Source organism: Gopherus evgoodei, chromosome 6 (assembly GCF_007399415.2).
Source record: "Gopherus evgoodei ecotype Sinaloan lineage chromosome 6, rGopEvg1_v1.p, whole genome shotgun sequence".
Lineage (NCBI taxonomy): Eukaryota > Metazoa > Chordata > Testudines > Testudinidae > Gopherus > Gopherus evgoodei.
This window is the reverse complement of record NC_044327.1, coordinates 40,118,451-40,146,070: the sequence shown is the minus strand read 5'-3', so window position 1 is coordinate 40,146,070 and position 27,620 is coordinate 40,118,451. Positions and strand designations below refer to the sequence as shown.

At 42.5% G+C, this 27,620-nt stretch overlaps 1 protein-coding gene across 1 annotated transcript in view; it reads right to left on the bottom strand.

Annotated features, from left to right (window-relative positions):
• Positions 1–27,620, bottom strand: part of TRPM3 (transient receptor potential cation channel subfamily M member 3) — a 602,605-nt gene that overhangs the window by 87,326 nt on the left and 487,659 nt on the right. The window contains 1 exon segment of the mRNA XM_030566807.1: positions 17,550–17,673. Within this exon segment, the coding sequence (XP_030422667.1) occupies positions 17,550–17,673 (124 nt within the window).

Sequence of the window (27,620 nt, the reverse complement as noted above, 5' to 3'; positions counted from 1 at the left end):
AGTGTGGATCCACTCGCCAAATGCCTATATGAGCTTGACGGGGAAGGACACACAATAGCAGCCAGACAATAAATGCAGTGCCAGACAGGATTCTCCGCTCTTTGCTCCCACAAAACCTGCCATGTACATGGACCAGGATTCACCCCTAAAAATATTAGGAAAAGAAAAGTTCTGTGAAGGTCCCTTTCTCCCCTAGTGTGGATTTTACTGAATACACATTAATGTGACCAGGATTAACCTCTAGAGACAGCTAGTTGTGTTCTAATCCTTCTGAGGAAAAAGTGCTGGGAAGTCACTGAGCCAAACCAGACTGTCACTGCAAGCACAATGATCACAGCACACTGCGATACTTGTCAGCTGTGATTACAGTCCAGCCGGATAGTAAACTCATTTTCAGGCAAGGCAGGTAGAAACCAATTAAAAGGGGACGGAGAGGAAGGGGCAGGATAGAAAGCAATTAAGAAAAAACTGCCCTGACTCCAGAATTCTTTGCCAAAGCAATCATTTAAAATCAGCACTCTTTTCTCCCTAATGAAAACCCCTTTCTTCCTTGACTGATTCCCTTTTTCTTCCCCTTCTCTGTGTGGTTCTGCCTCATCATGGTAGGTTTTATCTAATATGATGTGCCCCACTGCTCAGCAGCCTTCACTGTGGTTCTGCATTGCAATTCTGCAAAATACAGTAGGTTGTTTTGTTTTAGCTGAGGGCATCTTAGCAAATAGTGAACATTCAAAAATGATTTACATCCCCAAAAGAATGTATGCTACATCAGGAGTTAAATATACAGCATTTCCCAGATTGTGTGTGTGTGTACAATGCATACTTGCTGTTTTGCAGTGCCTGTGTGCAAGCACACAGACCAGAGTTGCATAGTATGGTTTTGAAAATTTGCGTTAAGTGTCTAAAACATTTCAGTTTACAACAGTGTTGCTGGAATATTTTGGATTTTTTCTATAGAACACTGGCAAATTACATAACAAAAATCAATCCAAACTGATAATTTTTGTTACATATATATACATACATACACAACAAATGTATGTTGTAGGGAGGGAATGTTTCGTTCACACAATTTTACTTTATGTGAAATGTCAACAAAATGGGTATTTGCTCAAGGAAAAGTTGCAGATACATACAGAAAAATTTCTCATGTTTTTGATGCAAACATTTTGATGCTCAATATATGCACATCCTTTCTTAAGATATGCTATACCTTAGGGCTATGGTACTCTGAACTCAGTGGTTCAGGAGCTAAATTAGCAATCAGCATTACCCAAAAGAGCCACAGTAGTGTGAATTCATTGTTTCATTTACTATAGTGCTATATATTCATATTTAAACAGTATGATGGGGGAAATATTTATAAAAATATTATTCTCACACCCAAATGACTATTATTTTACCAACTACAATTGGTTAACAACATAGTAGATGCATCCCGATTAATAATTTAGATTAAAACTTAAATAACAGTGCTTGAATATCATGTGCTGCAAACAGCTGCAGAAGACGCATTAACAGCTGCATAAAAGTGTCTGGACAGACTCTGTATAGCATAGAGCAGAAGCTCATAGTGGGGAACGGCAAGGGCATGCACTATAGAGTCATGTTTATGTGGGTCCACTAGCCCCAGTACCTTGTACAATTGGCACAGAGGGAGCGCAGCCACTATTCCAGCCTAATCTCCCCTTCCCCAGCTGCTCCATATACCGCCAGAACATGAAAGTTCACAGTTGATGTGGGTGGAGTGTATTTCACCTCTGGAGGGAGCAGAAGCAGCAGTACTTAGGTGTAGTAGCCACAGCCCTATACCAACTTCTGCATCTCAGGAGTATGGACTGAGACTAGATTTGTTGTTAGTAAATGTTAAGAAACAAAGGTTCTTTGGGCCACCGACTCATTTAATCCTTTCCCTAACCACATCGCAGTGACCCTCCTTTGGGACTTCTGGAACCTGTTGTAACTATTCCATACATCTGTCATGGAGTGGCTAGGATTGCCGCCTCTGAGATACAAAACACACAAATGGGACACCTGGGATGATCCTGAGACCGTACAACTGGACAGCTGGCAGTGTTTACCGAGCACCCTTACAGATTTCCTGGGACCGCTACCTCAAAAGAAGGATGATCCTAGGACAACCTGGGCTGCTAGCAACCCTAGGAGTGGCTAAAGAATAAAGCAAAGTGCTGCCTCCCCGCCAGCACCTGAGTGCATACTTCCACTATGCCTGCAGCACTTGCTGGCAAGAGGAGCTTGAGAATGAATGGGTGTCCCCAGCGTGGCAGTGCAGCCCAATTTTTACAATATCTATTTTAACTCTTTTTTTCGCTATGTGGTAAATCACAGCTACCCGATGAGGAGAGGGAAGGACTGAAATCAACTCAGATTTCTAGCTGGTGTCAATTTGAAAAGAGAGGAGATGATAACATCTGAGCAGCACACAGAAAAGCATTTTACTCTGTGTCTCTGGAGAGCCCAGAAGCACAGGAACAAATTTATTCGTTACATCTCGGCTTTATTGTGCCTGCTATCAGACCTAGGGACAGCTGAGGTTACAGGCTACACTGCAGGAGCAGTGAGAAGCACAGGCGAGCAGCCAGTAGTACTCCTTCTATAGGTTGTAATCATATACCACATATTAAGGCACGGCAGGTTATTCATCCTTTTGGACAGAGGTCATATTTTTCCACCATCATTTTAGTATGGCTATTGGGGAGGGGGGAAATGTGCAGTGAGCCAGCGTTAATTTAAAATGATGTTCCTGTTCCCTCTGTCTTTCAATATATTGCCAGTGCCTTCTCTCACCTCTCGTCAACACATGAACTGTATGTCATTGTCGCATTGTTACATACATCTGAAAGAAAAGTCAGCACTGTTAGCAGTGGAGCAGGCAGGATTATTAATATGTTCTGAAACTCTTATGTTTCTCATGCTAGAACAGGTTGTACAGAATAGTCAAATCACTCCAATACGTCTTAGCATTTATAATTCAGCTAATTCTGCCTTATTATTCCCCTAACAACTTAGAGCAGAATCACTTTAATTAAGCAAGCCATTTAAGGTGGTCATCTGTATACAAAGAATTGTGGCAATTAATAATCCTATGCAACTAGGGTAAAAAAACTGTCTGGGACAGAGGTACAGCTCAGATTAACATGCTGAGTGGGTGATTTGGAGAAGACAAGATGGTGGTCAGATTAGGAGAATTCAGCAATGGAAAGAGCAAAGTGTTTAGAGAAAATCAGATAAAGTCAGTGGCCATTTTTGGTGAGTGAAATGATCCAGGTTTGGAGGTCAAAAGAGGAGGGGTGGACAAGGGGCTGAGGAGCAAGGGGAATATGTTAGAACATTAGTTGTAAAAGTTCTGAATTTACAATTTCTCCCTCTACCTGATAGCATGAGAACTCTGTGCATATTCTTCCTTGATCTGAAAGTTTTTGTGTGTCATCAGACCGATGACGTGGAGAAAAGCAGAAGCACAAACAATGACAAAAAAGTCCTAATTCATGTATGTAGGGCAATGGTTCTTCAAAGCACAACACACACAGATCTAGTCAAAATTCTGAAATATACGAAAATGTGAATGTTTGCTTTGTTCTGCTCTGTAATTGGAGGATTTTGTCTGTGGATCAATACAGTTACAGATATGTCAACAACCATATGACTGGGTGTGTGAGAAACACTCCTACAACTACATCTCTGTTTCTGGAACTTATACTTCTGCCATCAAGCACTTCAACCGAACACATCTGTATCCAAATTTAGATCACCAAACTTTGTATTTCTCATTTTAACCCCTTCAATGCTACCAGCCTTTTGACTAGCACATATGGACAAACAGATGGTGGTGAAAATAACACCTACAGCAATCCTTTGCACTTGTAGAGCACCTTCCACGCAAGGATCTCAGAGCATTTTACCAGCCTTAATGAATTAGGTCTCATAATTTCTTTGTGAGGTTGTACATAGCATTCTCTCTCTCTCTCTCTCTTTTTTTTAAATAGATGATGAAAGGTAAACACACATTGAGTAACCTGCTCAAGGTCACATAGCAAGAGAGTGGCAGAGCAGAGGAATAGACTCTAGATCTCCTGACTTCATCTCCTATTCTTTAAGTCATGTTTATACATCAGCAGTTTATGAATACAAACACAAGGAATGTGCTTAAACAGAGAGCTGGGAATTTCAGAAATTGTATGAGGAGAGCTGGGGAAGTAAAGTGTGTTTAGGTGAGGAAACACTAATAGTCATTTAAAACTGCACAGTAATTCCTGACCTCTTTCATCACATTGACTCAGGGACAGAATGCCAAACAAATATGATCTTGTTTAATTTTTAAAATGCTAAAGGAACATCCATTATTTCTTATGCTTTAGAGAGAAGGAGTGTTCTTCAGATGCCCTGACTATATACAAAATCAAGCTTCCTTCTCAGGTTTTTCTGCAAACAAAAAGTGACTTAAATAGGTTAATGATAAAATGGGAATTGAGTGGCATAGTGAATAAAATATTGAAGCTTTACCTCTTGGAAGCTAGCCTGAATTCTAAATAACAGAAATTTTGATGGGTTTAGAACAGATATATTGCAGATTACTAACCCCAAAGAGACTAGGAGACTACTGTTCTCACACACTGTTCCACTTATTCTAGAAAAGTCAGGCATTGCTTTGAGGACATGCTTGGAACAAGCCTTCTATAGAATTTATTTAAAGGAGAAAGTGTGCACAGAAATTATTGCCCTGTTAGGCTGGTGCAGTCTTTGGAAAGGGTTCAGAGGACAATGAAGCAACAGGTCTCTCTTCCATGGATGGAGATATTTAGGTTCAGTTGCCAAGACTTTGTTGTAGTGATGGCCCATTTGTGTACTGTTTGAGATATCTGTATCTTTTAGAACCTGAGCTCTCTATGATTTTCTTGTATGCCACCCTCTGGCAGCATATTCTTGAGTAGTTCATTTCTGTGTGGGTTATACCTGAATAAATATGCTCCTGTTGTTACCTCACCCTGGGTCTGTGGTACATTTGCTGACCCATCTTGAGCAAGAAAAATTCTTTCTATGTGCCTGTAAAAACAAGTCAAGCAAGTTAGCTCCACACTGGGCTTTCATTGGAAGAATCTTGGCCCATAATGTCTCTTTCCCACACCTGTTAAAGAACTGTAAAATTGGATTGGTTTTCGAGCAGGATTTAAATATGGAAGCCATGAGCAGGATTAAGGGCTAACCAAAGAGAGATCTAGAATTGAAGTTCTGGTGCTTTAAGGGAGTAAGACTCTAAGTAAATGCCCATAGCTGTAGGTACTGGAGATATATTATTCATTATTTTAAATAATTTTGCCTGCATTCATCCCATGCAATGCTTTGAAATTGACAGAGTCAGCAGCTATATGTCTGCTTTTAACTGAAAGTACAAATAATAAGTAATAAACAATAGGGCTTTGTGCAAGTGCAGCATGGGGCTATAGATAAGAGATACTACCTGCCCTGAAGAGCTTATAGTCTACATAAGAAAGACAAACAGATCAGGACAGAGATGGTTAGGATGAGAGGATTACTGATAAGTAGAGGAAAGGAGAAGAAGGGATTGCTTGAAACAGTGGGTTTTCATGAGGGAGCTGGAAGAGATAAAGAGAAGGTGTCTGGAATAATTATTTAAGATGCCTAGGCCCATATATAAACAATGAGCACACCATATAAACTGGACAATGTTCCAACCCCTCCTAGATTTATAGTTTCAAAAATGGGCCAGTTTCTGCATCACCTCATGCAAAACATTCCCCCCGACCCCCCCACCACAGTACCAGTTTGCCTACGTTTTCATTACTGAAGTTACAGATAAACAAGATAAATAATAGAAAGTGGTCTCTCCTGAAATCTTTGCTAACACTACAAGAGACACAGGGTGTATTAGCAAATCTGTACTTTATGTGGCAACAGAAACTGTTTAATTTTCTCAACTGTAATTTTTGGCACTGAGTTTGTGTGGAAAAAAAAGAACATGGTTTCTACAAGATCAAACCCACTTATTATGAGCTAATTTCATTTGAACTCAATGTATGAGCAATGCATATCAGATAAAATGAAAGACATACTTATTGAATGTAGTTAATGGGCCAGAGATTTTACTTAGCACTTCAAAGTTTCTTGAGTTAACAAGAAGTACCTTTTATTGGTCTTTACATATTAATAGTGGGGCAGCAGGAATGGGATGGAGTAACAGAGGTTCATGAAACCATCATAATTTCATACCCTAACTTATACTGCAGGTTAACATTCTTGTACCTTTTGCTTATGGGAATCTCTCTCCCCTTTCCCTTTTTCAAGTTGCAAAGCAACTGCTGTAATAAAATACTACGATTACCTTGCAAACTGAATGACTGTTTTTTTCTTTTTTCAGTGCACATTGTTCCATTCACAAAACTTATCAGAATTTATGAAATGAAAATAAGTAAAATTGCAAGAAACTGTTTCTTAAAGACCTAGTATTCTAACTTGCCCTCATTGAAGTCTATGGCACAGCCAAATTGACTTTAATGAAAACAGGCACAGACCTACAACTAGCCTACAATTCTGAACAAGTAAAATAAGTGCATCTCCAGAAGAAAAAAGAACCAAATAAGACTGGCAGGAAATAAAACATATTGAGAACCACTATTAGGCAGATCCTGCACCCCTTATTTTATGCAGGTAGTCCTTACTTATTAGAGTAGTCTTATTGAAGTCCGTATGGCCACTGGTGTAAAGAAGACCTGCTTATGTGAGTAAGGGTGGCAGGACCAGGCAGTAAATCTCATTGAAATCAATGGGACTTGGGCACATGCTTCAGTGTTTCCCCGAATGGGGATAGATTTAGCTACGTGTCTGTACCTAAGATCTAATTTCCGCAAAGTGCTGAGCACCCTCAACTTGCATTAAAGTTAGAGTTGAAGTGCTCATTACCTCGCAGATTAGTTCCCTCACATTAGATGCAGAAGATTAATTTAAAATCAATTAATTTCATGTTGGAAATCTCACTGAATGTTTTTATGGACTACAGACCAGTTGTTCTAGCAACCAGTAAATCACTAGCTGCCTAGAATAGCTACTTTCCTTCTTCAGATCTTCATTGCCAAATTAGATGCTCAACATAGCAGCCATAATCCTCTAGAAAATCAGATTTTACAGTTAATAAATATGGCACCTCCTCTTTCTGCTCCAGTACAAAAAAAAATGCCATCAGCTATCAAGACTTTTAGCTGAGATAAATTATTCATTAACTTGTTCTTGCAAGCTGATTTTTTTAAAACAACTATAACTAAATAAATATTTCAACCGTTTGGGAAAGTGCCAGAAGGAGGAAAAACATACAATAGGCTCATGAAGCACTAAAAGCTCATTGACCAAAAAATAATAAAGATAAAATAAATGACATTTCTGACATGTAGTAATGAACTATAAATTGTGTTCGTGAATAGTGTCTAATTAGGCAGTAAACTCAATAAGTCTGGTCCTGCAAGCTCAATAAGCCTGCTCCCTCCTTCACTGGGAGCAGATTGTGCTCAGCACCTCACAGTGTCATGTCATCGCTAGTATCTGTCCTAGAAACTCTGTTAGTGTGGCTGAAACCAGATAGATCATCATCTTCTTCTTCACCTAGTTACATCTATTGGAGTTGGTAGCTCTTGTTCTTCATCTCCAAATGTTCTTTGTCAAGTATGTTTTCCAAGCTGACAACACCCTTCTTCATTTCCATCTACCATCTTTCTGGGTCTTCTTGTTCCATCACTATTAGCTCTTGTTCTATCTGAAACATATCCCACATCTCATTGTCTCAAATGACCCAGCTATCTCATTTGACACTCCCTCAGCTTTTCCGTTATGGCAGCTACCTGCAACATGGCTTGTACCATTTCATTGCACAATCTACCCTACCAAGAAAGATTTCCTTCTTGGTCTGACAAAATGGAAATCTCCAAAGACAATGATCTCCACTCATACAACAATTATGAAGGAAAGAAATTAGACTTTTTCCATGGTCTGAATGGAAAAGAATTAGCTATATCACTCAGGTTCAGAGTAGCAGCTGTTAGTCTGTATCAGCAAAAAGAACAAGGAGTCCTTGCGGCACCTTAGAGACTAACAAATTTATTTGGGCATAAGCATTTGTGGGCTAAAACCCACTTTACTAGCATATGAGTTATATAAATAACAGATGGGCTGCACCTAAACCCCGGATCTGTAGAGAAAATTGGATCTGGGTATGAATGTGAACTTCACAACACGAGAGACCAGTACCCTAGATCTTTACATTTCTGAGTTTTGGAAAAGTTTGGATCCATCTCCGGTTGAGAGAAAAACCAACACACAGCCAGTAAAATCAGTGCAGAGCGAACCTCTGTTCTGAACTCAGCTCACTGTGCCACAGTATTCCAGCATGATGCACTGATTTGTTAATGTTAGAATAACAAATGGCACAACCACCTTGTGTGCCAAGTGTCAGTTTGGAATGAACTTTTATTGTCAGATTATACACAATGAAAATAAGGGGGATCATAATGGGAACCTAGCTCCAGTCTTCATTATAGCGGCGCAGTGGTTGCCACTAAAGTAAATGAAAACAGGCAAGAGGAGAAAAAAATGTTTCATTATTCATGAATGTCAAATAGAGATGGAATTTTCTTGTTTCCCTTTGGCAAGAGACTTATTAAATCTTATCCTGTGGCTCCTTAACTTGGAAATGTGCTCCTGGGATTCACAAATCAGTTTCTTTTTCTTTTCTTTTTTTTTTTAGCTTGTAACTTGAGTTTTTATTTACAATGTGGATTTGCTGAAACAGTTATACAGGAGCCAAAGCCTCAACTCTTCAGAGATCCTACCACAGGACACACTGGTAGCTGGAGCTGTAAATCTATTCTTCTTCATCAGGAGGGATCCCCAATTCCTCATCTGTTCATTTCGAAGCATCTGGGTAAGGAAAGTGACCCAGCACTGCATCCAGGTTGTGCCAGAAGTGCCACAGGATCCAGAACCACATGAAGCCACGGAGGAGTTTGCCATGGTATCACCTGCTGGCGAGTCAGCCCCAGGAACTGCAGGTAGTGGGGCTCGATGTGCACTCCACCCCCCCCCCCCCGTGGTCTCTGGCACAGAGGATCCAGACAAGGCCGCCCCGGTGCAGCCCAGAGCATGACACCGCCGCCACCAGACAAGCCGCCCGCCCATTCCCCAATGTCACCATAGTGGATGCAAGCCAGGGCCTACTATCTGTAATTTCTTCCTTACATGAACTCTTTTTATAACTGAGTAAAATTACAGTGGTGCCACTCACTCAGCTAAGGCACTGTCAGCATTTTAAAAAGATGTCACTTGAAATACTCAGGGGTTTTACTTCAGCCATAAAATGTCCTTGCTAGTAGTAACAACATTTAACCTTTACCAGCATTCTTGTATGTGCATTTCTAAGTTACTTGTCACCAAGGATCTGTGGGTATGTCTACATTGCAATGTAAGACCAGAGCCAGTAGAATTTGAGTTTGCAGGGCTTTAGCATCTATGCTCATTTGTAGTTCTAGATTAGGAATTGTTGAACCCTGAGTCCCAGCCTTTGTCCCAGCATCTACACTGCATTATGGGGGCTTGAGTCCAACCACCCATATCCTAGGCTTCCTAGTTCCCTCCCAAAATATGGCTGTTTTAGCCCTTTGTTTGTGGTGCAGTGTAGGAAAACTTGACTGTCCAGAGGACAAAGAAAGTCAGTCTGTGGAACTGTGGAATACTTTTGATGGACTCCCAAAGCATGAGACCAGTGGGGCATCATCTATACTGCAAAGCAATAGGACTTGAACTTTGGGTCTCAGTTTGACCCAGACTCAGACCCTCCACCCCCTTGGGATCCTGGGTCTGAGCTCTGGGTTAGTGGCATTTGTGTGTAGATGAAGGGGTGTTAGGCTTGAGCCTGAGTTCGAAAGCTGGGTTTTTATTGCAGTGTAGATCTACCCTGCGTGCCTATATTTCAGCATATAGGGCAAAATCCAAGGCCCACTGAAGTCAATGGGATTCTTTTTGTGTTGATTTCAACAGGCACTGGATCAGGCCAATTGTGCTTTAGGGGCCAAAGCATTTGCCATTTAAATCAGTGGAACAACTCCCTTTGACTTCAATGGAATAGGATTAGGTACATCCTCAAACTTATTTACAAATATTAATTAGTTTTGTGATAAAATCTATCCTAGAAAAACCTTTTGAAGTGGTGGACTAACAGCCATTAAGAAAAGTGTCTGACCTTATCTTCTTGACATAGTCATAAAAAATAGAAGATTACTAGCTAATGGTGCTTTTTGGTACTCAGACTGTATCACTACTTTCAGACCCTGCTCTGGTCAGCTCTCCTTACTGCAATGCTTTGGGCACTCCAGAGCTGGATTTTTCAGCCATGCTAACTGTGCAGTTGGTGAATTTCTAGAAAATATTTCCAGCCACTTTATTATACACTAGTGCAATTCAATTGCACTTCTGAAAATGCTCTGGTACATGCAGTATTGCACACCTAAGTTTCCAGTTCAACAAAACCTGCAGATCACAGAAGTGGAATTTGTTCTCCATTTTGAAAGTGCATTTACACATTTAAATAGACCACTCTGCTCCCAAGCATGTCCTCAGTAAATGAACTAACTTATTACCAAATTAACATGCAATTGCACGTGTAATAACTCATTTTGTAATGGCACATTCTGAGCATGTAAGTCAGACATGTTTTTAGAAATGTAGTCCAAAACAGTGAAAGTCAAAGTCTCATTCCCTAGGAGGTAGGGAATTTTTGCTGAGACTGAACTATTTCTCCTGCCAATAGTTTTATTTTTTTAAAAGCATATGCATTAGAAAAAGAGGTTTTTGAAAGTGAAGTATTTTTTGTTTTGACGGGTTTAAATGGCAAAAGCCTGTTTTTCTTTTTTTTTTCTATTGTCTCTCTCCATCTGTGCTTCAGCTGCATCTGTGAGTTTCTCAGTGCTACAGCATATCTTCCTGCCTGTGCCCATCTGTGTGTCTGGTTGCTTGTAGGCACACTGTAATGAAGTGAGCTTCTTGAGAGCCCTATAGTTTGCTCCTTATGAATTCAGCAAGCATAAAGTGCATCTATGACTCCCAGTGGCAAGGGAGTGGTCTATAACAGTAACGTTTGACATGCCTGAGAAACTCACTGCACCTAGCACACTGCTTTCATAGTGTTTATCCATAAAGAATATCATGTAAGATGTTAAATGAAAGCCAGCATCACACTGATCATAAGTATTGTTGTGAAATGTATGTACAGATATTATGTAAAAACATATAAAGAAAATCTGTTTCCTAAAGTGTGAGTCCAGGTAGGGTTGACAAACAGGTTGTCGCCAGACAAATGATGTATTTTCATCTGCTTGTCTCAGTTCAAATGTAAATTAAGCATCATAAGATATCACAATAGAGCCCCCTATTTGCATATGAAGTCACCACACCAGGGCATAAACCTTAGAGGTCATCCTGACTCCAGGGACATACAATGGATTTGAGAAGATTGTAAGGAGAAGGCAAAAGGACACTTCTTTATCCTGCACCTGGGGATGTAATCAGGCAGTGTGATTACATTCATGGAAATGAGATCCCAACCACCTTGGTTGGAAATGCTGCAGGAAGGCTTTGGTGAGAACAGACAGCTTTTAGATTGTTGCTTAGCCTGTTAACATTAAATTTAGTTTCTAGAAAATGTTATAGTTTTGTTTTATATGTACCTTTCTATTTCCATTATTGTCCTTTCACACACACACTTAAATCTTACCCTTTGATAATACAACACGACTGATTTCACTGTAAATATATCTCAGAGCTGTGATGTTATACAAGAGCTGATCCTCAGTTGAATCAAACAGTTGCTATGTACACTGTGCTATTTGCGGTGGCAAATATGGTACTTCTCTCAGTAGCCAGTAACAGGGGCTGCATATCAAAAGGGGAACTCTGAAAGGGTCTGGGACAGAGGTGCACCTGCTGTTAACCTGCAACACAAATGAGGGCTATCCTTGCCCAGATGAGATCCCTTGGGTGGGTACAGACTGGTGGTGTTAGGGAGCTGGTACCTAGTTAGCACCAGCAAGTCTCTCTCTGGCTGGAGGCAGGGGGGTAACAAGATGACTCTCAGTCCTGGACATCCTGAGAAAGCATCACATCATCTAGCCAAGTGAAAAATGGTGAAAAAAAAAGGAGCTGTGATCTGTTTGTGCTACTTCTGAGCTCCACTGAAAGAAACAAGCCCTTATAGCTTCCTGCTGTTTGTTCTGGGCAATATTTCAGTACCAATCTAAAATCAGTTTATCAGGCAATATTTTGCCTTAAACATATAATCAGGAGGTCAGGCAGGAAAAGAGTTGGAACAGATGTGGAAATGGTGAGCAGCAGGGAGAAAAGCTGGTAGTGCAAGGTTGGTGAGGTCTCCACCCACTCAAGGGAATATATTGTTAAAGTCATTCGATTCTTCTGTCAATATTATTCTGCAAAAGTGCAACACACTGAGAGTCTTAAAAGGAAGTCTAACTTAAAAAATCACAATTCTATCTAAAGATTTTTTAAACCTATCATTGTTAAAAGCAACACTCTAGCCTAGACTACTATAATTGAAAGATTAGACACAAAAGTTAATCTTTTTTTCTCCAGTCTGTTTACACTGTGCTTTTGACTGCACATTATGTATAGTTTTATAGTGACTATGGCAATGTTTGAAATCAAGATAACATTTATCTGTGTGCCAACTGTCTCCCTGGATGCCAAGCCATGCCAGAGAGGTAGTTGCAGCATTTCAGAAGTGGCCATAGGTATATAGCTGTAAGGAAATCTGTGAAGGGAATCAGAAATGGACCTGAACAAATCCTAGATTTAATGCCTGGATCCAAACTTCATAGTTAGCTCTGTAATGGTCTATTTGGTCTTATCAAACCCAGGATCTGAATACGTGAGGGTACGAATCCAGATCTGAATCTGAACCTTCCCAAAGTCCCGAGCATTTAGATTCCATCATTTTTACTAGAATTAAGATTTAATTGTGAATTGGATCCGGAGTGCTGGCTCGTGCCCACTCTTCTATAAATGCACATTAGTAGTATTATAATATAAAATGGCACAACAAGAGGCGGGGAGTGAGAATTTGAAGTATGTACATAGTTAGGAGGATTTTCAAAACTCAGAGTAGGCTGCTCTCTGTTATGATAGCTGCCTCAATAGGAGTGTTGAGAGACTATAGACTTGCATGTGGCTAGCCAGAGCTAGAGAAAGTTCTCAGCATACCGACAAAAGCAGCATACAAGTGTCTGAAGGGCACAGTTTGAATAGCACAGTAATGGAGTAGCCATTATTCCTTCTATGTATGTGATAGTGAATATTTTCCATCTGGCTGTTCTCAAGGTTCCTGCTAATCTCATTTATCTATGCATTAATACCGAGTATGGTATATTCCCATTTACCTGAAACCCTATTATCTGAACCTCCTCATTATTGAATCCCTTCCTTCTCTCAGCATGATACAAGCCCGCTGCAGCGTACAGCTCATGTATCTCATTCTGGGGGACAAGGAAGGGATTTAGATAATGCAGAGGTTCAGATAACATAGCAGAGACCCCCCGTCAGGACTGTGAGGAGGAGGGGTAGGACTAACCTCCAACCACAGGAGAGGCCATCCTGCAGCAGTGCAGGGAGCCCTCTGCAGTTGCACTGTCACAGGAGTGAGCAAGTGGGGCCTTGACAGTGGCGCTGCAGAGGGCTCCCTGCCATGATGCAAGGCCAGCAACACCCTATCACTGTGGTCCCAGCAGGGCAGAGCAGAGCCCTGGCTGGAGGGGAAAGGTCTCTGCTCTGCCCCACCAGGACTGCAGCCTGCCCTCTGTGCCTACAAGGATCAGGTGTCACCAGCCCTGCAGTAGCAGAGGGAGCCCTCTGCAGCCCTGCTATCAAGGAAGTCATTGAGTGGGGCAAAGCAGAGACCCTCAGCCAGGACTTCGAGGATTATGAGGAGGACAAGCCCACAGCTGCAGGGTAGACCACTCTGCTGCTGAATGGCTCCTGCCCTCTTGATAATCCAAACTCCTGATTATGTGTCCCCTCATGCTATCTGGGTAATCAGGAGCTGAGGGAAGTACAGCGTGTAGGCTAGGCACCAAAGAATTCCAGGGATGCCTCTACTGTTGTGAGGTGTATGATGGTACAGCTGAGCTTTATAGTGCTTGTAGACAGGATTTAAGCAGCTGTGTGCCACAAATGCCCCCAGACAGATGTAAAGAAGTATTACAGTATTCATGAACATCCAAAGATGGATATTCTCCTATAACATCGTTGCCTAATTCTTCATCGTGTGGTCTGAGACAGTCCTTAGCTACAGCAGGGCTCTATGGGGCAGCCTTATGTGCTACAGCTTCTTTTGGCCTCTGGAGTAATCCCATACCAATAAGGAACAGCCCTGGCTGCCAGATTCATGAGAAAGAAAACAGTATAAAAACTGTGTGACTTAACATCACACAATGTGACTGGGATTAAGGGATTTTTTAAAAATTCTAATTCCCTTATATTAATTCATATTTGAAGATCCTTCTAATCTCTGCCTTTCTCCCAGGCATAGTAAAATGAACTAAATAAACTTGTTAAAGGATACACCAAAATTTGCTTCACTGCTAAAATGCTGGAAGAGTTGAAATACCATAAAATGTACATCATCCTTCAGAATGTGGGGTGTATAATTTCTCGTCTGTTAAATCTCCTCTTGTTACTCTCTGTCTATACATTATATCCATTCGTTCTATGGCATGCTTCTCCTCATACCATCTATGCTTCCTTTTCTTGGGCTTCCTGTCTCCTTCTCTTTGACCTTGCCTTTCCCTTTTTGACCTATTTCTTTTTTTCTCCTTCACTGATATTTTGTTCATTTTGTGATCTCTCTCTTTTTTTGGGATGTGGGCGTGCATGCAGTATTGCTCATTTTTTAGGCCAGATGGTTCCCTCTAAAAAATAGATGTTTTCAGTGAGAGCTCTGTTTTGATCCAACGAGGGAAAACTGGCCCTCACTCATTTAGAGTTCAAGTGTTTCTGCCAGAGAAGCTTCATTATCTGCTTGACTGTAGGTTTTAGCTCTGCAGAGTTGATCTGGGTCTTCCTAAGGAAGCTGTTCTGCTAATGATTGGCAAGCGGTGCTGCTTGCAGAAGTGGAGATGCAGCAGTAAAAGGGCAGCAGATTAAGGCAGCAATATCTCTGGCAAGCTCCACTTTTATTAAAGTTGGCATCTCTGTAGTTTTGCTTTAGAAATGGGACAACTCTGCTTGGCATGCAGGTAAATGCTTGGCAACCATAAATAGGAGGGAATGAGGGTGAGCATTGTGCAATACTGACATTTAATCATCAAGGTTGTAACTTATGTACAGTATCTACAATAATTTAATGATGAGATGACAAGCACAGATGTTATGAAGCACAACTGCAAACGACTGCTACATGGTATTCATAAGTGGCACTCCTGCTTGGATTTCAAATGGAAATAAGCAGGCTCAGCAGGGTATGAAGCTGCTATTAACTACAGAAAATAATAATAATAATATAAATATATTTTAAATAAAACTTTCTGTCCTTTTCAAAAGTGTTGATCTGAGCAAAGTATTGCAAAGTGTCTGCAACCTGAAATTGCAGGAATTTAAACATTCGGACTAATGTGAATTTACAATGGATTTTAGAGGAAGGATTGAGTTATAAAATGAAAGTCTCCATTCAGTAAGCCTGTCAAAAATCAAGGCTAATAAGTTTAATATATGCAGCCCATTTAAATGCCTAATAATAATAGTAATAATAATAATAATACCTAGCTCTAACATTGCACTTTTTCATCAGTAGATCTGAAAACACTTTACAAAGAGGTAAGCATCATTAGCCCCATTTTACAGATGGGGCAATTGAGATACAGAGTGAAGTGACTTTGTCGACAGGTCTGGGGCAGAGGCTGGGAATAGAGCTCAAGTCTTCTGAGTCCTTGTCCAGTGCTCATCTACTAGTCCACCACTGCCTCCAGTTTTTAGCAGATTTTAGGCTATATAACTTAACCAGTATTTAAAGAATGGTTCTATTCTCTAAAGTTACTTTGTAAAAGTGGCCTCATGGGGTTCAATGCTTATGGTCTTTTAATGATGTCCATATTAAATGTGCTCAGTTTACAATTAAAAATATTTTTCTAATGGACAGCCTTACACACTCACCTGGGGTCTCAGAATCAAGTTCTGTTCTCTCCTTCTCACACACCACCACCTGTAATAAGTGTTCTACGGGGTAAATTATGCCTGTAGTGGCACTTGTGCACAGGGCTGCCCAGAGGATTCAGGGGGTCTGGAGCAAAGCAATTTTGGGGGCCCCTTCCATAAAAAAAGTTGCAATACTATAGAATACTATGTTCTCGTGGGGGCCCCGGTGGGGCCTGGGGCAAATTGCCCCACTAGCCCTCCCCCCCGGGCAGCCCTGCCTGTGCAACCCCATGTCTTCAAATTGTGCTCTTATTGACAGTTGGGCAGTGCTTCTCTTCAGTGGGTTTGCACAGGTGTAACTGGTAGGAATTTAATAAACAATGTGGCTGATGATACATGAAATGGGGTAACACTGGTGTCCTTTTAGCTGTGTTAGGCTCTGCCAGAGGTAGAATATACACAGGGAGCAGATCTGCTGGGTTAGGAAAGTGCATTTTTAAACATAGTCACTTCTTTAAATCAGTAACGTTCAAACCAAATCATCTACAATATTACTGTGGTTGTATTTATGATTACCCAACACTTCCATTACACATTTTTGTGAACTGTTTAAGGTAGGGGTATAATCTGGCCCATTCTATAAAATCACTACTTCATTGGGATTGTACAGGTGTAAACGAAGGCAGGAATTTGCCCTACAATGGTACTGTTTCCAAATACCAGGACCATTTGCTGTTTCGCTGCAGGTTTGTCTTATCCATTACTGCCCAAACTGCTTGAAATTTATTGCATAGAATGTATGAATTATTTGCTTGGTTATGACTTGCAACAAGAATAATGCTAAAAGCTAAAGGCCCAGGCCTGCTGCCTTAACGGGAGCAGAGCTCTCATCAGCATGAATGGCACTTTTGTATGTGCACAGATGGCGTGGATGGCAAGACAGCATCAACAAGTGCTCTTCTGATTAAGATCTATTAAAGACATTGGCAGGCTCATCTTGTTGTTTTGTCAGTCACATTATGGAAATCAGATAACATACATAACACCATTCACAAAGGAAAAACAGAGAAGCCACTTCAGCACCCATACAACTGATAAAATGCATGATGTAAATACAGCACTTAAGTTGATAAGTAAATAAGACTAGAGATCAATAGAAAGTATTCCAGAAATCAAAGGAATCATAAAGGGTAGTGAATGCATGGGGAAAGATTTTTCAAAGCTGCCTAAGGGATTTGCACACCCAGTTTTCTGAGCAACATTTGAAAATGTCAGTCATGATGAGGAACTGCATTCAGGTCCCCAACTTCAGATCTAGAAAACCATTCACATACCAGCTCCTTCTTCTTCATGCACTCCATGAGGATTATGAAGAGGTGCTGTGCCTGGGTTCGAGTGTAGGTAAAAGTCTTCTGGATAGTAACTAGTAACTGGTCTCTCAAAGACTCATTGATAAGTCTGAAATTCAGAAAAGCAGAGAAAATGCAGAATTGTGTAATTAAAACTGGCATTGAAAAGGATTGCAGTGTCAAATGAATGGCCAAGGAGGTAAGAGTGAGAAAACAAAAAAAGTGTTAAAAATTTGTTCTTTTTGCACAGGACTGAAAGGCAGAGATTTATTAAAGAGACATACAGTGTTATACTGAGAAAACATGCTGCCCTTAACACAGTGGAGTGGTCCCTCACCTCTGAGATTTGAATTCAATTCCCAGATATCGCCTGACACAAGGTCACTCAAGGCTACCAGCTATGAGAGATTTCTTAATGAAAGCAAACTGACAGCCTGGCTTTGACTGGAATGTCAGGATGAGCTGAACATATAGTTCCACCAGTGGCTTCACAGAACTCAATGAAGCGCTCTGCTGGTGCAGCTTTGGGACTTTTTTTTTGTGTGCAAATTTTTGTTTTTAGTGAATATTTTTGTTATATTTAATAAATCATAACATACCATATAAAATTACACCAAAAGAGATATCACAATTCCCAATATTAATACATTTAAAATACTGGTTGTAAAGTAGGATTTTATGTTATTATATTGAACGCCATTTTTTGTGCTGGTTAAGTCTGAGTCATCTAGAAACCAAAATGAGCATGGTACTGAGACAAGTAAGTAGTCACAATAAGAAAAGGGTACAAATTTTCCAAGTACCTAAGGGATGTCTATGTCCCTGGTCAGTGGGTTTAGGCAGTGCCAAGTTTACAATGGTGCCAGGCCCATGCTCAGAAGGGGCCCCCAGCCTGCTCCGCTTGCACTGTGGCCAGAGACCCCACATGGCTGCTGGCTTCTGCCCTCCTCCCCCTTGCTCCTCTTGACCAGCCTGCTGGCCAGCTGAGGGCTCCTCTCTGCCCTTTGCCCCACTCATCAGCTTCTCTCTGCCTCCTGGCCGGAACCCAGTGCACCCCTGGCTCTTAATAGTCTCTGCTTCCCACCACCCATGGGGCCCCACCTGTCTCTCTGGAGCTGAGCCACCTGGGACTGATACAGAAGACTGGCCAATCTCAGCCAGTTCGGGGGTGGGGGGGTACAGGCTTGGCTGGCCCCTCCAGGCAAGTGGGCCCTGAGGGCCTGGCTGATAGCACCACTCCTGAGGAGCCGGAGCGATTCCCTGCCCCGAGACCAGCCCTGGCTGTGCTGCCGGCTCAGCCCAGCAGACACAATCGCCTCCTAGAGGGCTGGTGAGGTGGCCGAGAGGCAGGGCATGGGGGAGTGGGTCTCTGGTGTGTGTGTGTGGGTGCTGAGCTGTGAGGGGGCAGGGAAGATCTGTGTGCTGGGGCACTATGGAGTGGGGATCGTGTGTGGGGTGCTGGGCAGTTGTGGTGGGGCTGTGGGCAAGGGATGGTGGCAGTGGGCAAGGGATGGTGGTGTGCAGGGCGCTGTGCATTTGTGACGGCCAGGGGGGCGCTGGCCACAGGGAGTCAGGGGGTGTTGGGTGGTATGTGTGGTGCAGCCTGGGCCCACCCTGAGGGGAAGGGGCATGCTGGCAGTGCAGGGCCAGGTGGGCTATTGTGTGCCTGGCAACTGCTGGTTTGTAAATAGTGCCCTCCTCCTGGGCTGGATGGAGTGGGGTCGCTCCTCCCATGCCATTCCCTGGGCCAGCCCCTTGCTCTGGGGACCGATCTCCTCATGCAGTGCTCCATTGCCCCTATGGGGGCCCACAAATGTTTGGTGCCAGGCCCACAATAGGTTTAGGGCTATAAACTGCAGTGTAGATGTTTGGGCTTGGGCTGGTGCCCTGGCTGTGAGACCCCATGAGGGGGCGGGTATTAGCCCTGGTCTACACTACGAGTTTAGGTCAAATTTAGCAGTGTTACATCGATGTAACCCTGCAACTGTCCACATGACGAAGTCATGTTTTTTGACTTAAAGTCTATTTCTGTATTCCTCCCCAACAAGGGAATAGCACTGAAATCGACCTTGCCGGGTCAAATTTGGGGTAATGCGGTCGCAATTTGATGGTATTGGCCTCCGGGAGCTATCCCAGAGAGCTCCATTGTGACTACTCTGGACAGTGCTCTCAACTCAGATGCACTGGCCATTCTAGAAGGTGCCCCTACAACTACCCCACCCCTGTGCTTTGACTCCATCAATAGAGTAGCACGCAACAGGGATGCAGGTTTTGGGGACGAGGAAGACGATGAGGAGGAGGTTGAAGATAGCTTATAGCAAGCAAGTGGAGAAACCATTTTCCCTGACAGCCAGGAACTGTTTCTCACCCTGGACCTGGATTCACCTACCCACGGCTGCCTCCTGGACCTGCCAGGCAGAGAAGGGACCTCTGGTGAGTGTACCTTTGTAAATATTATACATGGTTTAAAAGCAAATGTGTTTAATGATTAATTTGCCCTGGCATTCGTGGCCAGTACAGCTACTGGAAAACTCTGTTAACCTGTCTGGGGATGGAGTGGAAACAGGGACATCTCCATAAAGCTCTCCTGGATGTACTCCCAAAGCCTTTGCAAAAGGTTTCTGGGGAGGGCAGCCTTGTTCCGTCCTCCATGGTAGGACACTTTACCATGCCAGACCAGTAGCATGTAATTTGGAATCATTGTATAACACAGCGTATGTCCCGGTGTTTGCTGGCAGTCAAACAACATCCGTTCTTTATCTCTCTGTGTTATCCTCAGGACAATGATATCGTTCATAGTCACTTGGTTAAAATAGGGTGATTTTATTAAGAAGACATTCAGAGGTGCCCGTTCCTGCTGGGCTGTTTGCCTGTGGCTGAACAGAAATGTTCCCCACTGTTAGCCACGCGGTGCGGGGAGGAGTGAAGCGATCATCCCAGAGAACTGGGTGTGTGTGTGTGTGGCGGGGCGGGGGGGTGGAGGGGTTAGTTGGGTTTGTGCTGCATGTTAACCCGAAAACTCAAGTCCCTCCTTTTAAATTTCCAACCCATTTTAAATGGCCAACCCTATGGCTGCTTGGTACGGGAAATGAGGGCACTGCTGTTTGAAACCATTCCCACATATTATGAAGGTTCAAGAAGCCAAAAGACTGTGTCTTACCATGGCTGCCTGTAAACCGAATTCTGCTGCCCAGCCCTGTGTGAGTGATCTCTCACACCAAACCAGCTTACCCTCAATAAGAGGCAAAATGTGACCTTGTACCGAAAGCCCATGTACTATGTAATGTTAACAGCAAGGTTTACCATGAAAGAGTCTATCCATTGTTCTCTAAAATGTGTCTTTTTAACTACCATTCTCTCTTTTTCTTCCTCCACCAGCTGCAAATGTTTGAATGCTCACACCATCTTCTCCTTCCCAGAGGCTAGCGAAGATTAGAAGGCGAAAAAAACGCACTTGTGAAATGTTCTCTGGGCTCATGCAGTCCTCCCACACTGAAAGAGCCCAGCAGAATGCATGGAGGCAGACAATGTCAGAGTCCAGGAAAGCACAATACGAATGCGAGGACAGGTAGCGGGCTGAAGATAAGTGGCAGGCTGAAGATGATAGGGGGCATCAGCTTGGTGACAGAAAGCAAGAGGCAATGCTGAGGCTACTGGAGAAACACACTGATATGCAATGGTGCATGGTTCAGGTTCAGGAAAGGCAGCATGAGCACAGACGGCCACTACAGCCCTTGTGTAACCACCTGCCCTCCTCCCCAAGTTCCACAGCCTTCTCATCCAGACGCCCAAGAATGCGGTGTGGGGGCTCCAGGCACCCAACCATTCCACTCTAGAGGACTGCCCAAGCAACAGAAAGCTGGCATTCAATAAGTTTTAAAGTGCAGTGTGGCCTTGTCCTTCCCTCCTCCCCTACCCCTCCCGGGCTACCTTCGCAGTTACCCCCCTATTTGTGTGATGAATTAATAAAGAATGCATGAATGTGAAGCAACAATGACTTTATTGCCTCTGCAAGCAGTGATCGAAGGTGGGAGAGGAGGGTGTTTAGCTTACAGGGAAGTAGAGTGAACCGGCAGTGAGGGTGCAGGGGTTCATCAAGGAGAAACAAACAGAACACTCACACTGTAGCCTGGCCAGTCATGAAACTGGTTTTCAAAGCTTCTCTGATGCGCACGCCCTCCTGTACTCTGCTAAATGCCCTGGTGTCTGGCTGTGTGTAATCAGCGGCCAGGCAATTTGCCTCAACTTCCCACCCGCCATAAATGTCTCCCCCTTACTCTCACAGAGATTGTGAAGCACACAGCAAGCAGTAATAACAATGGGAATATTGGTTTCGCTGAGGTCTATCCAAGTCAGTAAACCGCTCCAGAGCACTTTTAAAATGTCCAAATGCACATTCTACCACCATTCTGCACTAGCTCAGCCTGTAGTTGAACAACTCCTGACTACTGTCCAGGCTGCCTGTGTACTGCTTCATGAGCCATGACATTAAGGGGTAGGCTGGGTCCCCAAGGATTATTTTCTGGTCTGGGAAGAAAGGCCCTTGCTGAAGCTTTTGAAACAGACCAGAGTTCCTGAAGATGAGAGCGTCATGTACCTTTCCCAGCCATCCCATGTTGATGTTGGTGAAACATCCCTTGTGATCCACCAGTGCTTGCAGCACTATTGAAATGTACTCCTTTTGGTTTATGTACTCACTGCCTTGGTGCTCCGGTGCCAAGATAGGGATATGCGTTCTGCCAATCGCCCCACCACAGTTACGGAATCCCATTGCAGCAAAGCCATCCACTATGACCTGCACAGAGTCACTACCCTTGATATCAGCAGCTCTTTGATTGCATTGGCTATCTGGATCACAGCAACCCCCACAGTAGATTTGCCCGCTCCAAATTCATGCCTGACTGACCGGTAGCTGTCTGGGAATGTAAGCTTCCACAGGGCTATCATCATTCACTTGTGAACTGTGAGGGCTGCTCTCATCTTGGTATTCTTACGCTTCATGGCAGGGGAAAGCAAGTCACAAAGTTCCATGAAAGTGCCCTTATGCATGCAAAAGTTTTGTAGCCACTGGGAATCGTCCCAGACATGCAACACTGTGCGGTCCCACCAGTCTATGCTTGTTTCCTGGGCCAGAATCAGCATTCCATGGCATGAACCTGCCTCATTAACACCATGATGTCCACATTGCTGGGGCCCGTACTTTGAGAGCAGTCAGTGTCCATGTCCTCATCACTCTCGTCACCGTGCTGCCCTCTCCTGGTTTTGCTTTTGCAGGTTCTGGTTCTGCATATACTGCAGGATAATGCGTGTGGTGCTCATAATTGCCTTGGTGATCTGAACGGGCTCCTTGCTTGCCGTGCTATAGCGTCTGCATTGAAAAAAGGCGCAAAATGATTGTCTGCCGTTGCTCTGACAGAGGGAGGGCGACTGACAGCATGGCTTACAGGGAATTAAAATCAACAAAAGGGGTGGGTTTGCATCAAGGAGAAACACACAACTGTCACACAGAATGGCCCCCTCAAGAATTAAACTCAAAACCCTGGGTTTTGCAGGCCAATGCTCAAACCACTGAGCTACCCCTCCCCCCACTATTCATGGGGGGATGGGGAAAGCAAATGAATACAAAACAAATCTGGTCTCTTTCTTGTTTTGATCCACTCCATCTCTCTTTTACATCTTAGGCTGGCAGCAGACGGTGCAGTACGACTGCTAGCCATCATCGTCTCCTGGCTGCTTGCCAGAAGACGATGCAATACAATTGCTAGCCATCCTCGTCTTCTGGCTGCTTGCCAGAAGACGGTGCAGTATGACTGCAGGCAGGACTGAATCTCTAGGAGACAAAACTTAAAGAGAGAATGACCTGGAGTCACTCCCATTTATGTCTGGGCGCCTTGACAGACCTCACCGAGTTCTTCCAGGAGCACCCATGTCTGCCCAGGCGCCCCTGACTGACCAATCGTAATGCACTGTCTGCTGCCAAAAGGCAATGAGCTTCTGCTGTGTAGCAATGCAGTACCAAGTCTGCCAGCACCCAGGAGACTTACGGTGATGGTGAGCTGAGCGGTGGTATGGCATCTGCATGGGTAATCCAGGAAAAAAGGCTCGAAATGAAGATCTGCTGTTGCTTTCACGGGGGGGGGGGGAGCGGGGGCTGATGACATGTACCCAGAACCACCCGTGACACTGTTTTTGACCCATCAGGCATTGGGATCTCAACCCAGAATTCAAATAGGCGGCGGAGACTGTGGGAACTGTGGGATAGCTATAGGACAGCTACCTACAGTGCAATGCTCCGGAAGTCGACGCTAGCCTCGGTACTGTGAACACACTCTGCTGAGTTAATGGTCTTTATGGTCTTAAGTGGGGACACACACAATCGACTGTATAAAATCGATTTCTAAAAAATCGACTTCTATAAATTCGACCTAATTTCGTAGTGTAGACATACCCTTAGAGCATGGGCTCCAGCCTAAGCCTGAATGTTTACACTGCTGTTCTTAATCCTGCAGCCTGAGCCAACAGATGCGGGCTCTGAGACAGTGTAGGTTTTTTATTGCAATGTAGACATAACCTTAAGTGACTTAGGAGTCCCAGTGGGACACTTCTGAAATGTTTATCTTTAAACATCATTTGTCAGTTGTGCTGCTAAAGGCTCCATCTTTCAGATGAAATTTAAAACTGAATTATTGACTGCTTGTTTTCACTGCATATCCCCCACCCCTCCAGCACTTTTTGCCAGAATAAAGGTGTTGATTCCTCTGGTGTTTACCAAGTTCTAATGTCTACGTCAATTCCATTTGCAAATTCAATTGCATTCCTTTTCTCTTCCTGTCTTAAACTGCTGTAGAGCACTGATCTTTCACTGTTAAAAAAGAAGCCACATTCCACACTGGAGATGGTTACATTTCAGTAGCTGAGGGAGTAATTCATGTTCGTCCTGTGTGTAAGGTTAACAAAGTGCTTTGGAATCCTCTGGGATAGAGTGGCTTAAAGGTGCAGTGTAAAATTTACCGATTTAACTCGGCTTTTAATGAATTACCATCAAGCCACAGTAAGGACTTATTGTAGGGCAGATAAAGGCACTGTAAATCATCTGTAGGGATGACTTAAGAAATTTAGTATTTGTTTATTTTTAATCTAGTAAGGGTCCCAGATGTTATGGTTCTGATTGCTTTTGGAATAAACAAATACCTCTAAATGTAAATTTGTTATAATTTATATTACTGATATGATGGCATTTACTTTTGCACCATCCACTTAAGTGTGTGCAACAGTCATGAGGTCACTGACTGTTAATATGGTATTACTGAATCCTCTCAATAAAGATTCATAGGGCCAAATTCCACAGCCCTTATTGAGTTCTGATTTCAGTAGGAGTTTTGTCTAAGTAAAGACTAAGTTATTCCAGGTATAGCCCATAGGCAATATATTGTGATACAATTAAACATCATTTCTAACAATAACCATTTCTTATGACACTTTAGTAATGAATGATTGTATTATTACAATTTACAGAAGCAGTGGTAAAAGCAGCCTATAATACTGAAGTAAGTGGGAGACTTGCCGAAGTCAGGACTGCTGTAATAGACTATATCTTTTTCAGGTGCCAGCTGAGAAATTAACATATTCAGAAGATGTCAAGATATTCTGTTTCAGAGTGGTAGCCATGTTAGTCTGTATCAGTAAAAAACAACTAGAAGTACTTGTGGCACCTTAGAGACTAACAAATTTATTTGGACATAAGCTTTCGTGGGCTAGAACCCAATTAATCAGATGCATGGAGTGGAAAATACAGTAGGAAGATATATGTACAGAGTACATGAAAAGATCGTATATGTATCTCTTCCTGTATTTTCCACTCCATGCATCTGATGAACTGGGTTCTAGCCCATGAAAGCTTATGCCCAAATAAATTTGTTAGTCTCTAAGATGCCACAAGATATTCTGTGGTAGTCATCATATCTGAAACCACAGCTTTGATGGCCTAGATAAAATAATCCTGATTATCCAATAACATAATAGAAGGTACCAAGTACTTTGGATAATACAAATTTGACATAATTGAGTGAACTTTGAATGTATTGGTATTGGAAGAAATGCATCTTCAGATAGTAGTTGTCCTCATCATGGAGATTAAATTTTGGAGAACAATAGGGGCAACACATTAGGAAAAAAAAGTCTTATGAACACCTTTGATATTGTATTTAACAGTTTATATCCCACACTCTGCTTGCAGATTCTTTCCAGAAGTAGACAGTCACTGAATAAGGAAGGGAAGATTCAAAGCATATTCCCCATTGACTGAATCCAACCAAGAAGCCATATACAAGATTTACTTTTGACAAGTTGAAGTTTTTAGAAATTTAAAAAGGAACCATTTTTAACTTAGTGCAAATGTTAATACTTCAATAATGCCTTAACATCAAAGTGAAATAATAATATTGCATGCAACATCAACCAAGGTTATTAACAGCAGAGCGCCTGATAATGGAAACCATTAATCTGTTGTTCTGGATGCAACATCGTTATTCTTAAATACCTTACAGATTAGTGGGTTCAGTAATTTAGAAAATGTATCTTTTGAGGTGTGAAATACTCTATACTAAAACAGTTTGCTCATTTAAAATGTTGTAGTTTTTTTTAATCTTATTAGATGAGTCAGTGTTTTTAGTAAAAGTCAATGTTAATCAAATATGGAGTATTAGAACCAGAAAATCTTCACAGCTTCCATTTTATGTTAGATAAAACCAAAAGTTTATGATTTCAAACCCCTGCAGCAATTGTAGTGAGATAGCAGAGTATATAATAGTCAAACTGGCTTAAGGTAATTGCTTTGGGATATACAAACACTGAAACCCATTTCATGTGGCTTGCGACTGTCATGCAAAGCTGTAGCATCACATTCTCCCCCCAAGAGTAAAGAGGAGCAAAAATAAATAAGATCTGCAAAAAATCACTGCGAAATGGAGTTTGAATAATCTCATCATTAGAGCTGGTTGGAAATTTTTCCATAAAGTGTTTTTAAGTGCAAAATGCTGATTTGTCAAAACGAAAACTTGCATCAGGAAGATTTCTGAGATCTTGGATGGAATTTCTCATAAAAGCCAGAGAGAAAGAAAGAGTCACCCCAGAACAGCCAATAGCCCAAAGCTTAGGGCACTTACCTGGGACATGGGAGACCCAGGGCTAAGTCTCTGGTCTGAATCAGGGATTTAGCAGGGATGTTTTGGAGACCCAGGATTAAGTGTCCGAACCACTGGAATATTGGCTGTTCTCTACATATAGTGAACCTTGCATCTGCTCTGTGGCCACTCCTTCCTGATACCAGCCTGCCTAGTCCCTCTGTGCAGATCCAAATCCTATGGAGCACCATCTGCAGGGTGCCACACAAGAAGGGGGAGGGAGTGAATGCTGGGGAGGCAGTTGAACCTCCTTCCACATGGGAAGGGTGAGAGCTGCACATTACACTGAAGGTTCCGTATATATGAGGGATCTTGGAAGCACAATGTGGGCCACTGCTTGGAAGCATCTGTAGTAAGGTGCCACCACATATGGAAACGTGAGGCAACTTTTCTGCATTCCTGGTGGTCTGAATTGCACCAATGCAACACTGCTGTTAGCACACAGCTGTCATTTACTTACATACCCACTGAAAACAGCTAATCTCCAATACACAGAAGCACATCTTTTTGTTCACAGCTGAACATAATCCTTTTGTTGCAAGTTAATATGTGGCTTAAATATACAGGGCCAAACCCTGAAGCCCCTATTCAGGCAAAACTATTTTAAAAAATCAAAGGGAATTTTGCTCTAGTAAAAACTGAATTAAAAACAAGGTCTTATGCTCTAAAATGGTGTGGAAAGGGGCTAATATTCTAATAATGTATTTCAGAACTCAGCTGGGTTAGCGAACATGTTATTCCCATCCTATAATGAGAAAAATGTGTAGTAAAGGGAAATGGATATTGCTAAAAATGCCCCTTGAAGAGATTTAAAAAAATCTGGTACCCCTACTGGGAAAGATGTGAAGTATGTGAAATCAATTCAGAAGCTGTA